The 12492-nt window shown below is 41.6% G+C and overlaps 1 protein-coding gene across 8 annotated transcripts; it reads left to right on the forward strand.

The window, feature by feature from the left end:
• The first annotated feature begins 2459 nt into the window (after window positions 1-2459).
• On the forward strand, window positions 2460-11844 carry slc39a5 (solute carrier family 39 member 5). Of its 8 annotated transcripts, none has more exons than XM_072713802.1 (12): window positions 2460-2918; window positions 3886-4108; window positions 4758-4972; window positions 5978-6182; window positions 6564-6741; window positions 6844-7013; window positions 7765-7890; window positions 8185-8254; window positions 8409-8573; window positions 8950-9092; window positions 10927-11117; window positions 11355-11490. In XM_072713802.1, exons 2-11 carry the CDS (start codon window positions 3890-3892, stop codon window positions 11071-11073), a joined length of 1638 nt encoding a protein of 545 aa, XP_072569903.1. In that variant the 5' UTR covers window positions 2460-2918; window positions 3886-3889; the 3' UTR covers window positions 11074-11117; window positions 11355-11490. The 8 variants fall into 8 exon arrangements, with proteins under 8 accessions (XP_072569903.1, XP_072569904.1, XP_023660852.1 ...); XM_072713803.1 differs by having other exon boundaries at window positions 2461-2918; window positions 6110-6182; window positions 8950-9030; window positions 11355-11844; XM_023805084.2 differs by having other exon boundaries at window positions 2462-2918; window positions 8950-9030; window positions 11355-11844.
• Window positions 11845-12492: the final 648 nt, after the last annotated feature.

Consider the following 12492-nt stretch of genomic DNA (forward strand, 5'->3'; position numbering starts at 1 on the left):
GAACAGAAAATGATACTGAAAAGGAAAGGAAAAAAAGATGCGCAGCATTACTTAAATATAGTGTGTGGTATATGTGTAAAGTGCAAGTGTTACGTTATAACTTTCATAGAGGTATTTCATAATCTACTGGCCTTAGGGCATTAGCTCCTCCAGAGCCTCACATACGGCTTGGTAAAAGTGTTGCCAGATTTGGAGAGCGACAGTTATGTAAAACCGAAGAGATGCTTATTTATGGTTCACACTGTGTACATCATGATTTACTATGTGCTAATTCCAGCTAGCAAGTCTATGAGAATCCTCGTCTCATGTTAGCATCAAATGCTAATAGAATTAGCTTCGCTTGTGTAAATTTGCATTACGAATCCATTCCATTAAATAGGTTGTTGAAAAATTTCATGGTCCGAGTTGCTGCAAATGCATCAGACAATAACTGATACTTTATTGGTCCCCATGGGGGAAATCTCTTTATGCCCCCACCCCGACTTGCTCTGTGCAGGAAAGAGAAAGCTGCCCGCGAAGGGCGGCCACCTGTTATGGCACCCAGGAAGCTGGGGGTTATGGGCCTTACTCCAGAACCCACAGACATGGCAAAGCCAGGAACCAGCAACCTACAGATCACAGGCACAAAGCCTTATCCCGCTGAGCCACAAGCTATCCCCAATACAGCACACTGAGACATACTACTAATAATCAATAATATATAGAACATACCCTTTTTTCCTTTAGATAATCCATACATAACGACACAGATGACCAGTATCTACCTGCATTTTAACCAATCAGATGGTAGGGACACAGCCAGTTTGGTTTGGTCTCGCTTTCGGTCCTGCTAGTAAGCAGGGCCATGTCAGCAAGGGTTCAGCTGGCATTCTTTACAATGGAAAAACGTCAGTTTGCGGTACAGCTCAGGTGCGAATCGATTCTAGGCGGCAGTGACAAAGTGGCACGAGATTTCAGATTCTGTAATCTTCGATTTCTTTTAATAATATATTAAATAATTAAACAGAAATTCCCTTTATTCAAGTGATTTTTTTTTTCTACAGTGGAGTGAAGGGTTATATTTTTCACATAAGAATAATAGCAGCAATATTAAAACCCTAGCAGTTAATGTACCACAAGACTAACTGCATAATGCATTCAAATTGGTCTGGATGAAGGAGAAGATTGAGTATGGCTACTCTTGTGCTGTTCTTCCCAGTTTTGCAAATAAGAAAGAGATTCTGAAAAACAATCTCATTAGTATCCCAGCTGACAAATCCTTAGTCTTACCTAATGCAACATCAGGCCACCAAACCATTCTGAATATTATAAAATATTTTCATTGAGGCATATATTATAACTGAAGGCATACCTAATAATTTATGGTCTTAGGAGCGGGTTTTTAATGATTTCGACATGATTCAAACGCTGTGTGGGTTCACAGAATAAGATGATTTAGAGTAAAGTTATTAAAACTTTGGAGCATTGCCCTCTGGTGGGGTAGATGAGGGATAAAGGGGGGGTGGGTTGAGCTGGTGTTGCATTTATTTTGAAATTGCAACCTTCAGGCATATTAAAAATAATGTGAACACATTATTTGCCTGTACGTATTATTTGATGGTAGGGGGACCCTGTAAAAAAAGTTTGAATACCACTGATTTAAAGAGATTAGCAGCTCTTGAGCTATCATGTCTACTGACTTTTATGGTCTTTTCCAAAGTAAAAGAACTAGCAGGACCTCTCCATTCGGAGGGGGAAAGATTTAGGCAAACGCTACTCTTTAGCAGTAATCAGTTTTACACTTGGGCACTGGTCTTTGTGTCAGTCACATGATGGAAATGCAAGTTATCAGCATAGATATGATGACACAGAGAGGCCAAAGTGCCATGTGACCTTTTGACTTTTTCCTGTGCTGCTTTTTTCCCTTTATTGTTGGAAAAACTACAAAAGGGAAGGGGTGAGCACTGCAGACCAAAGGCCCAGTAAAAGAACTACCAATCAAGGGGTGAGGTACATAGCCACAGTCAAAGGAGACAAGATCCAAACTCCAAACGTCTGCTGTAGGATTGCAGAAGCAGAGAGACACACAATAACCTGTTTTGCACCACAACACACCTCTTGAGTAAACTGTTGAAGTGTGTAGTTACTTCTCCCTCTTGGTAGAAGTGATGGTCCAGGTTGCAGAAACAAACATGAACTAAGGGTCATTATTTCATTTTTTTTTATCATGATATTCACATATTTATATATGGAATAAAAACACTAAATTATCCATGTCAGAACTAAGTTCACGAGCATAATTCTGTTAAATGTAAAGGCTTAATTTCAGGATAGCTATCCATATCATATCTTTGCAAAAAAACACGCAGGATGTATATCCAGCACTTACGTCTCCTATCTTTGCCTTAAGTCCAGTCTGCTACTAAACACTTACCTGCCTTGCAGGCAAACATGGAGTTACGGAAGTAGGTTATTCTTTAAAAAGGCATGTAACGTCGCATCATTAAATCCAAATACGATGTTACTTTATTTTTACAGCATTTTTAGAAATATTTATTTTATACTTCTGTATGATTTTCAGTTTTATTTTAGATTGTTGTGCGTAAAATTATTCTGACCCATCAGTCTTAGGTTTTATCTATTTGCATATAGGCTACTAGCAGTTTAAACAGTCGAACTTAAAATTTCTCAACAAATACAAAGCAAGAGTGATACCAATTGATTACTTCAGCGAAGGCAGCCCAGCGGTAATTATTCGGCAGGAAGGTACTGAATGTTTTAAGGAACAGCGAGGAAATGTTTGCTAGCCCAGTGATCGGTGTAAATATTAACTAAACTATAGGAGCAGGTTTTACTCACGCGTACAGACGGAGGTCTAAAAGCATACCTGTACGACCCATTAATCTTTTTACAGCTCGGAAAAAAAATCTACTCATCGGGTAAGATGTAGTACACTTTTGTCACATTTAAGCAACTGCAACCAGTTAAAGGGTGTCAGACGTAGTGACAAAAGATGCATGAAATGAATTAAATTAAATTAAACGTGGTGCCTGATTTCTGTATGTAATTAAGTGAAATCTGGTGTTCCGCCATATCCATGTGTTTGTAGCAAAATATTACCAGGTTAAATTAAACTAGGTTACAACAGAGTCCTTGAATTCTGCGGCAATGTGCAAAGAGGAATTACCGCACAATCTGTATTCGGTATCAGGTACTGCTTAGGTTATATTTATGGTATTCCATAAATCTCCTTGGTCTGTCTTGTTTCTTTCAATTTAGTGGAACACGTGTATTTTTCTATGCGACGTTTAGTGTTATGGTTATTGTAAACTACTTTGTGGTACTGAAAATATTATTAGGCTTGTTAGGTTAACTACATCAAAATGTGTCGCGTTTCATAAAGCTTACATGTGAATGTAAGGGGTCAACTAGTTATATTTTAAGCAGCAATGTTTAGGTGCGTTTTCTCAAGTTTGTATTGTATCGAAATACGATACTACTAAATATAATACCGATCAATGTGTTCTTATTTTTGGAAATTCATCATCATCATCATCAAATCACCTTAGCCAGTGCATTCTCTGAGTCGTAATACTGCAGCCTGCATTCTCAGAAAAAAGGGTAAAAATTTGTACCTAAATTTGCTTGTCACTGAGGCTGTACTCTGAGGAACTTCTCAAAGGTACAAACAGCATTAATGTACCATCAGTGTTCCATTTCTATACTTTAAATGGTATATTACCTACAGCTAAGGGTAAAATTGGCAGACCCTTGAGGGTACAGCCCCAGTGACAAGCAAAGGTACAGGTTTTTATCCGTTTTTCTTAGAGTGTGGTGCACAACCTGCTTTCTGAAAAGTTTATGCTTTTGTGTAGAAGACTTTAATTTATAGTAATTTCTTCCAAGGAGAATGTTGCTCTTGCTGAGATGCTGGATGTGTGTCTGGCTGGCTGTTGTTCCACACACACAAATCTTCTGCTTCAAAGTGAATTCTACCTCGAACATGGAATGGAGCGGGCCTGTGCTTTCAACAGAAAAACACCACGGCCGTGAATATGATTATGTTTCTAATGACACCAAAGAAGAAGCCTCTGGAACAGGATACCTCGATGAAGCTTTTGAAGAGCAGGTATGGATAGTGGCCAGCTAGAGAGTTGGATGAACATGAGTTTGGCAGACAGGTTCCTCCTTAGCTGTTTCCAACTGAATTATATTATCATGAAGAATAGATCTGCCTAAGGGTACACAATGTTGTTTGGGTTTGTATTCTGTGATCATTACTAACATTACCACGCTTTCCAGGACAATAGTCAGGATAATATAGAACACATAAGCACCCCAAAATGCAAAGCAGTTACACTTTAAATACAGACGCTCCCTGGCTTACGATCCGGTTACATTCTGATAAACCTATTGTAAGGCGAAAATGCATTTTAATACAGTACACCTAAGCTAACAAACATCACAGCCTAACCTAGCTACCGTAAACATGCTTAGAACACTTACATTAGATTACAGTTGGGTGAGATCATTAACACAAAGGCTATTTTATAATAAAATGTTAAATATCTAATTTATTGAATAATGTACTGAAAATGAAAAACATTTACCCATCGTAAAGCTGAAATATTGTAACATTGACCATCATAACCTGGGGAGCATCTGTATCTTTTTTCAATGTAAGTTTTTTACTATAATCAAAATGCAATGTTAAGTGGGTGAATATTAGTCCGCTTTCATCAAGCATCCTTCTTTTGGCTGCACTCTTATCTGGCCAGGGCTACTACCTACAGAGACTGTTCCTGCAGTATGGCGAGAACGGCACCCTCTCCTACAGGGGCCTCCAGAAGCTGCTGGGCAGCCTAGGCCTGGGGGAGGTCAGTGTGCTGGAAATAAGGCATCAGGGTGTGAAGGATGCCCCCCCAGCCGCCTCGTATGCCCACTCCCTCCATCATCCACCTGCCTCTTCCAGCAGAGTATCGCACAGGGACAGGTGAGAGGGGCAACTGGCCATCGTAAGAACCAGAAACTTCCAATAGAATCTCCTTTTAATTGTCCAGATCGGTGTTTCCAAACCCGGTCCTCGGGGATCCCTAGACAGTCCACGTTTTTGCTCTCAAACTGTGTGATTTGATATGGAGTGATTCATATGCTGTTTTCACTGAGAGCTTGTGTATGTTACCCCATCAGCGCTCTGTGGGGACTGTAAAACTGACAGAGACTCCAGCTGTAAACATCAGAGGGAGAAAATACCTGTTCTGTCTAGGGGCCCCTGAGGATCGGTCTGGGAAATACTGTTCTGGAGCATCGATTTTAATGGAACAGTATTTCAAACTGGTGAATTTGAAAATGGCTCATAATCATACTGGAGCATATCTAGGCATACTGCACTTTGCTCAAGTAAGATATTGATATTTAGAGGGGAAAAAAAAAGTTTCCTGGATTGTTAAATGAAGTTTGTCTTTCATAACCACAAGATAACATATAGGTGGTTTATAAAACAGGTCATTTGCCAAGAACATGAATTAGCTGAGGAACGTTACAGACAACTGCATTATAACACAAGTTCACATGCAGTCATGATGATGAGCAGAACAGAACTGACGCATGGTGATGATACACTAGGCTTCTGGCACAAGAGCCAGCATAGTGCACTGTATTCTTGGATTAATTAATTATTAGATTTTTTTCATGATGTAAGGACTCCTTCAGCTGTTTTGATCAAAATAGTGTCTTGGTTCTAGATCTTTCTGAACAGGGAAGAAAGTCATTCATGTGGCACTTAATTGATATTATGTATCCCAGGAAGATATGTTAGTGTTCAGGGACACTTTGAATCAAAACTGCTGTTGGAACTATTGAGCAAAATTGTGTGACCTTATTTACATTAATACAGATGAAGCAGTGTGTGGTATTAGTTGTTAATTAAATTAAACGGCCCTGAAGCAATGATTTCCATTCTAACACATCTGCTGATCACTTTGCTGTCCTCGGAAAGTAGCTTCCCAGATGGGATTGTGTGGGAGGAGGAGGGCAGAGCTGCTTCCGATGTCCTGACTGGCGGAAAACATTTGGACAGTGGAAATGAAAGGAAGGATCATTTTAGGCCGTCCTCTGTCGTCCTTCCCAGCCCTGGACGATCACAGTCTGAAACCCCATACTTTGCCCCAGATCACCCCACGAAAAACCATCTTCACGGAAATGTGCGTATCTATGGGAGACTGGGGAGTCTTCAGCATGCCAAATGTACAAAGTCCATAACTGATACCTTTGCCAAATCACAATTACAAGTTAACCTTTAACCTAAAAAACCTGGCCTTTCTAAAATGATGTGATTGCTCCACTTTTACTTCAACCATGTTTCTTGTGGGAAATTCCCATTATTTATTGCATATTTTTGTTAGCAAAGTGATTTCGTCTTTATTTACATGTTATTCAGAACACCACACATTTTTTCCTGAATTTTAAAACCCCAGAGGTAGCAAAAAAATCTCACGGCTAGTGAGGAGTTTTCTCTTGTATTAATTTCGGCATGTTTGCATTCACTTGTACCTTATCATCTTCCTCTGCCTTTGTTGTTTCAGTGCTTGAATGTCACTCAGCTGCTGTGGAATTTTGGCCTCGGACAAGCCTCGCATATCACCCCGTCGCATTTTACATTCCTGTGCCCCGCTCTCCTGTACCAAATTGACAGCGGGGTCTGTCTACAGCACACAGAGGAGGATGTTGTAGAAGATCAGAGTGGCATGCATTTCCTTATAGGTAGATACACATGGACAAACATGATCGATCCCCTCTGTCTTAATAGATTTCTAGACTCATTATTCTGGTCTTGATCTCTCTGCTCTTGTGGTTCTCCCTCAGCTCTGGGGTGGGGCTCTCTGGCTCTAACTCTGATTAGTCTGCCGTCCCTGCTGGCCCTGGGGACGGTGACCCTGCTGACCCCAGGCCTCCTCCAAAGCCTCCTTTGCCCGATGGTGGCCTTGGCTGTGGGCACACTGTGTGGGGATGCCCTGCTGCACCTTCTTCCTCATGTAAGTAGCCTCAGGTCATGCTGCAGTGGTACATTGGCAGGCTCAGGCAGATGTCATCTGCTAATGACCTCTGACACCCTCCCACCACATGCAGAGTAGAGATGAAACGGAATGAAAATGTAATATCATGATTATAGTGAACAAAATTATTATGGTTATCACTATAATCATGCCGTTATTAAAATGTGCTGCAGATGTTCAAAAGGGACTGATTCACAAACTGAAATATAACTGAAGCTTTATATTGTAAACCACAAATAAAATTAGCAGCACTATGCATTTTTCATTTGCATAAGCATTAAAATAACATAGGTAATACCTTATGTAAACATATGAAAACCATATGAAATGTACATTTAACATAAAAAATTCTGGAATGCTGTCACTGCCTTCCACCATGTTTTCACTGAGGCAAAACATCCATCTGCACACCTGCGTCTGGCTGATGTTGGGCGGTATTTACAGTGAGTTCTTCAAAGTGTGGTAATCAATTACGATCTTAATGATAATTAAATTTTCAAATGGCGATACTACCTGTTGGGAATTCTACTGCCGTTTACAGTGGAACCGTTTCATCCCTGATACTCAGTTATCCTTATTAGTGTTTACAGGTTGGAATTTATTAGTGACAAAAAATGTAACATTTGCCTAGAATTGTTGTTGTTCATTGACTTAATGGTTGCATTTATCTTAGAGTAAAACACCTAAAAAACAAGCTCTGTTGTCAGCAACATGACATTCTGCTGTGCAGGCAAACTCCGGGTCTCACTCTGACTCCGGGATGCAGAACTCAATACTGAAGGGCCTGTGCGTGTTGGCCGGGCTCTATCTGCTCTTCCTGGTTGAGAGCATTATGGAGCTACACCGCCACCATAAGGTAAAATGGGGAACTGCGTGTGGGAGAAATGAAAGAGTTTTTTTTTCCCCCTTTTTTACACACTTAAAAAATTGCTTGAATGGGGTGAATTTTTTCCTATAGAATAAATATTCAGAAATCTAGTGCCAATGGTCGATAATGAGGCAGCATATGTCAGAGCATTACTTGTTTTCCCTTTAATGTTGATTATTGAATAAATTGTTCATTTTCTTTTAAAGCAGGAACCAGTAGTAATTTAAACGGCAAATTAACTTTTTCTTCTGTTTTTTTTTTACTTTTTTTTCCCCAAATTAGAAAGAAAACAAGGAACCGCATAGTTCAGCCCAAAATGTGACAGGGGCACGAGAGCTGGTCCCACTGCAGGGTGAGCCTCTAAATTGGGGAATTAGGACCTGGCTGCAGTGAGCGGCGCAGTGAGCGGCTCCCATGCCCTGGCCTCCTATGCGGCCGTTTCCTCCTCTGGAGGAGGCCGTTTCTCACGGCACTCTCTATTGGTCCCTTTCATCCGTCTCTGACAGGTAAGAGCTCCGTGGAAGAATCCCGGCCCCCTGAAAGCTCAAATGAGGCTGACTTTGAAAACAGACACGAACACCCAGCCCCGAGGCATTCTGGGATGGCCAGTCTGGTGTGGATGGTGGTCACAGGGGATGGGATTCACAACTTTACCGATGGACTAGCTATTGGTGGGTGGAATGAGATTCCGACATGTATTTATTTTTCACTTCACTTCTGAATGAATTTTTGATACTTGTAAAATCAGGGCTGTTTGATCCAGTTCCTTGTCCAGTACAGACTGCAGGTCTGTGGTGCTCAGTCCTGCTTGTGCAGGTGTAGGTTGTACATTGTGTTAACCACTTTAGCTACTCATTGAGTCAGGTAGGTTAGTTTATTAGTGAGAAGTTAGGTGGAGAACCTCCAGGACTATGTGCCTCTTCAATAAATAGTATTTTTATTTTTCCAGTCAGAATAATGCTCCCTTTTCCCAAGTTTTCTGAGCACAACGTATCACGTTGTGAAGATTATGGGGTAAAAACCATTGTGATGCTGTCCTCTTACCAGGAGCGGCTTTCACACGGAGTCTGGCTGGGGGCCTCAGCACCACTGTGGCCGTGTTCTGCCACGAGCTGCCTCACGAGCTGGGTAACTCATCCTCGAGCGTTTCTCTGTGGCCGTGTTCTGCCACGAGCTGCCTCACGAGCTGGGTAACTCATCCTCGAGCGTTTCTCTGTGGCCGTGTTGTGCCACGAGCTGCCTCACTGAGGCAGGCACTGAGAATCCAGGCTGATGTTTACAGCTGGAGTCTCTGTCAGTTTTACAGTCCCCACAGAGCGCTGATGGGGTAACATACACAAGCTCTCAGTGAAAACAGCATATGAATCACTCCATATCAAATCACACAGTTTGAGAAAAAATTCCCAGGTCACCCTCTCAGATTCTCCTGAAAAATAAGCGAATCTGAAAGTAATAGTTCTGAAACTACAGCCTTTTCAAATTTTTTTTAACTTTATGGATTTTGCCAACGTTTCGGTCCGAATTCTGAACATTCATAGCTCCTTCGACATGTGCAGCTCTGAAACTTTGTGAATAGGGCTAACTTTGTATAATTTAAAAATATAATTAGGTCAGCTATACATTATGTATTGTTCCTCCTACAAGTTTCGGTAAATGGCCAAAAAATTAAAACAACTCCCACTTTGACAGCTTGTCACTTAAAATAGTGTGCAACACTCAGTTCTTTCCTGTAGTTTCAGTACTGTTAGAGAGACTAGTTTTGTCATGATACCATTTTTTGATACTCAACATAGCATACAATGTAACTCGAAATTTATTTCAATTGCAATATTGTTTGCAGTAGAAATTTTACCTTTTGTAAACATGTCACTGTATCTAAAAAAAACCTGCATTGCATTGTCAAAGCATAATAAAATTAAGTACAGCAATAGCCATTGTAATCACATTCAGAGATATTCACTAGTCATAAATACACACTATTAAAAATTAGATGTTTATATTATTATTACTGTATTATTACAATGCATAACAGGACATATATACATTACTTTTACATGCCATCTTCATCTGTTTCAAAGCACCAACACTTCTAACAATTTAGTTTTTCTGTCAAACTAAGTTTATATCTGAAGGATCAACACTGATCAACATGACCCAGAGGTAAGAATAGCTGCAGACCTTTCTCTTAATGTGGAAATATTTAACACTACAAAGAAAGTTTTAAGTCGTAGAAAAACATCACTCGCATGTCCTCTTCAACTGTAACCGGCTCATACAGATTAATATTCCACTAATTCAGAAATACGATACCTATCTCTCGAAACTTTGTACTGCATCACGTTGACCCTATAAATGTTTACCTATATTTGTGGTGGTTGCCCCCTTTGTCAGTGTTGGTAGTGGCACAGCTTGCATACAGGCTTGCGGACGTCTGGTGGTTTACTGTCTTCATTTGGCACAAGGCCAAAGTATCCCCAGACTCCACCCCAGCTACGCTCTTTATCGGTTAAGCGCAGTGGTGAAAGCTCTGACACGCCGTATGTGAGACTGCACTGAGGAATGTGCATTGGTAGCCCAGGCCAGTGATCAGAGTGAACCGGAAATTGGAGGCTGTAGATTCGATACTATGAAAAATGAGTATTGAAACCATTGTATACACGATACAATCCATACTTTTTGGTACTTTCAATACTTTTGACAACACTAATACGGACCTAATATTTGGGATTTGTCCGTGAGTTTATGATTGTTTTCTTTTCATGGGAATCGGAGAGGGTGACCTGGAACCCACTGGATGATTTGATATGGAATGACCCATTTACATAATATAACATTTACAGTTACAGCAGCCCAGGGGACCTTAGCTGCATTATTATGCACGCCCCCTCATTCATGCTAATCCTCAGTCTGCTTGCACTTTAATTTCAAATTCCATTCTGTGTGGAATGACTTCACTTATTTTATTCAGTTGAAGCACCTCTTTGGTTTGTCTGAACGGTGGTGGGTCTTTCACCTGCTCCTCAGGAGACTTTGCGGTTCTGCTGGCGGCCGGCTGGCCCATTCGGAGGCTGCTTCTCTTCAGTGGGATGTCAGCGGCACTGGGGTTCCTGGGCCTGGTGGCGGGCACCGTCCTGGGCCACCACTTGGCCCAGCTCTCCCCCTGGATCCTAGCAGTCACGGCTGGCATCTTCCTGCACGTGGCCCTCACTGACATGGTAGGTGCAGAGCGGCAGGGATGAGGACCCTGAGGTGTGAATCTGGCCTGTAGATGCCTTATCAAACCGCCCTCAGGATACAGGAAGAGAAACTTTAGCATGCACATGCTAACGCAATTTGGGCAGACCCATTTGGTCAGAAGTGTTTACTGGTGGGGGTGGGGGGGGCAACAATCTGAACCTGCGAAGATGTCTTCTAGCCACTGTGTGCAGTTATGAAAAGCACCTTCTTTGCAGATGCCTGAAATGCTGCACGGAGAATGTGGGCCAGTGGCACCGCTGACCCGCTTCCTTCTGCAGAATGTGGGCCTGGTGGCTGGGGTGGGCATCATGCTGTGCATTGCCCTCTTTGAAGACGACATCGCTTTGAGCCTAGGGGACGGCTGATAGCCAGGAGTTTGCACCCGAAGATGCCAGGCGAGTTGACACTTGAGATCTGGACTTGGAAACGGTAGCGCTAGGAATCATCTTGGATTACACAACATTGTGTTTCCTTGGCACTCAACTAGTGAAACTTCGCTGGTTTTTTACTGTACGGCAGGGTACTCTTTTTAGACACTTTTAATCGCCGAAAAGACGCCTGAGCCCTAAAAGCATGCATTTGCAGTGAGGCGTGCTGCACCCTTCTCATGGCTGAAACCCAAGTTTGAATGGCGTTGAATTTGAACTTTGAGTCGAAGGTCCCATGTGTATCACCCAGTTTTAGCAGTAAACGTCAGTGACATTTCTGCTGTGTCTGAAGTTTGCATGTTCTCCTGCAGTTCAAAGATAAGCAGTTATGCTACTTAATTCTCTAATTTGCCTGTAGTATATAAGTATGTGTGCGCGTGTCCTCTGTTCGGCGCCCCATTTGAGGCGCCCCAATCCTTATGCTGCCTGGGATAAGCTCCAGCCTCCCGTGACAAGCAGCTAGATGAATTGATGGTATCTGACAAATATGTGAATCATTTTCTCTCAAAGCATTCAGTTTAGGCCATAAGAGATGTTGTCCTCATTTTATTTTTGTAATTACAAGTACTTTATTACCAGAGTTTAATTGTATCTTTTGAAACCGATGCTTGTTTTCCCAGTACTTCACACAGTTGACTTCCAGCACCTGTTTTTTTTCCAGAGGTGCATTTTATAAATTGTCTTGCTGTAGGATACATGAACTAGTTTTAGGGCTATAGGGAACTACAATTATTACTGGATGGGCTCCTGTATTACCACCCAAGCCTAGTAACTTAAAACTGCCCATAAAAGTTTAACGATACAATATTTGTGTTTCTGTTTGTTGCAATACATCTGCACAGCACTGGTCTGGTGGAATATTATTACCGTCCACACGCACCGGTCGCGACAACATGCATGCCTGGGTTAGAAACACAGGGAACAG

Source organism: Paramormyrops kingsleyae, chromosome 6 (genome assembly GCF_048594095.1).
Source record: "Paramormyrops kingsleyae isolate MSU_618 chromosome 6, PKINGS_0.4, whole genome shotgun sequence".
NCBI classification, from domain to species: Eukaryota; Metazoa; Chordata; class Actinopteri; order Osteoglossiformes; family Mormyridae; genus Paramormyrops; species Paramormyrops kingsleyae.

What these genes read in the sequence shown, in the direction of transcription:
- slc39a5 (XM_023805084.2), top strand. Translation starts at nt 3,890, where the DNA reads ATGTTGCTCTTGCTGAGATGCTGGATGTGTGTCTGGCTGGCTGTTGTT. An exon ending in ATGAAGCTTTTGAAGAGCAG is followed by an intron (nt 4,109 to 4,757) that starts GTATGGATAGTG and finishes TTATCTGGCCAG; the next exon opens with GGCTACTACCTACAGAGACT. An exon ending in ACGTGGCCCTCACTGACATG is followed by an intron (nt 11,118 to 11,354) that starts GTAGGTGCAGAG and finishes CCTTCTTTGCAG; the next exon opens with ATGCCTGAAATGCTGCACGG.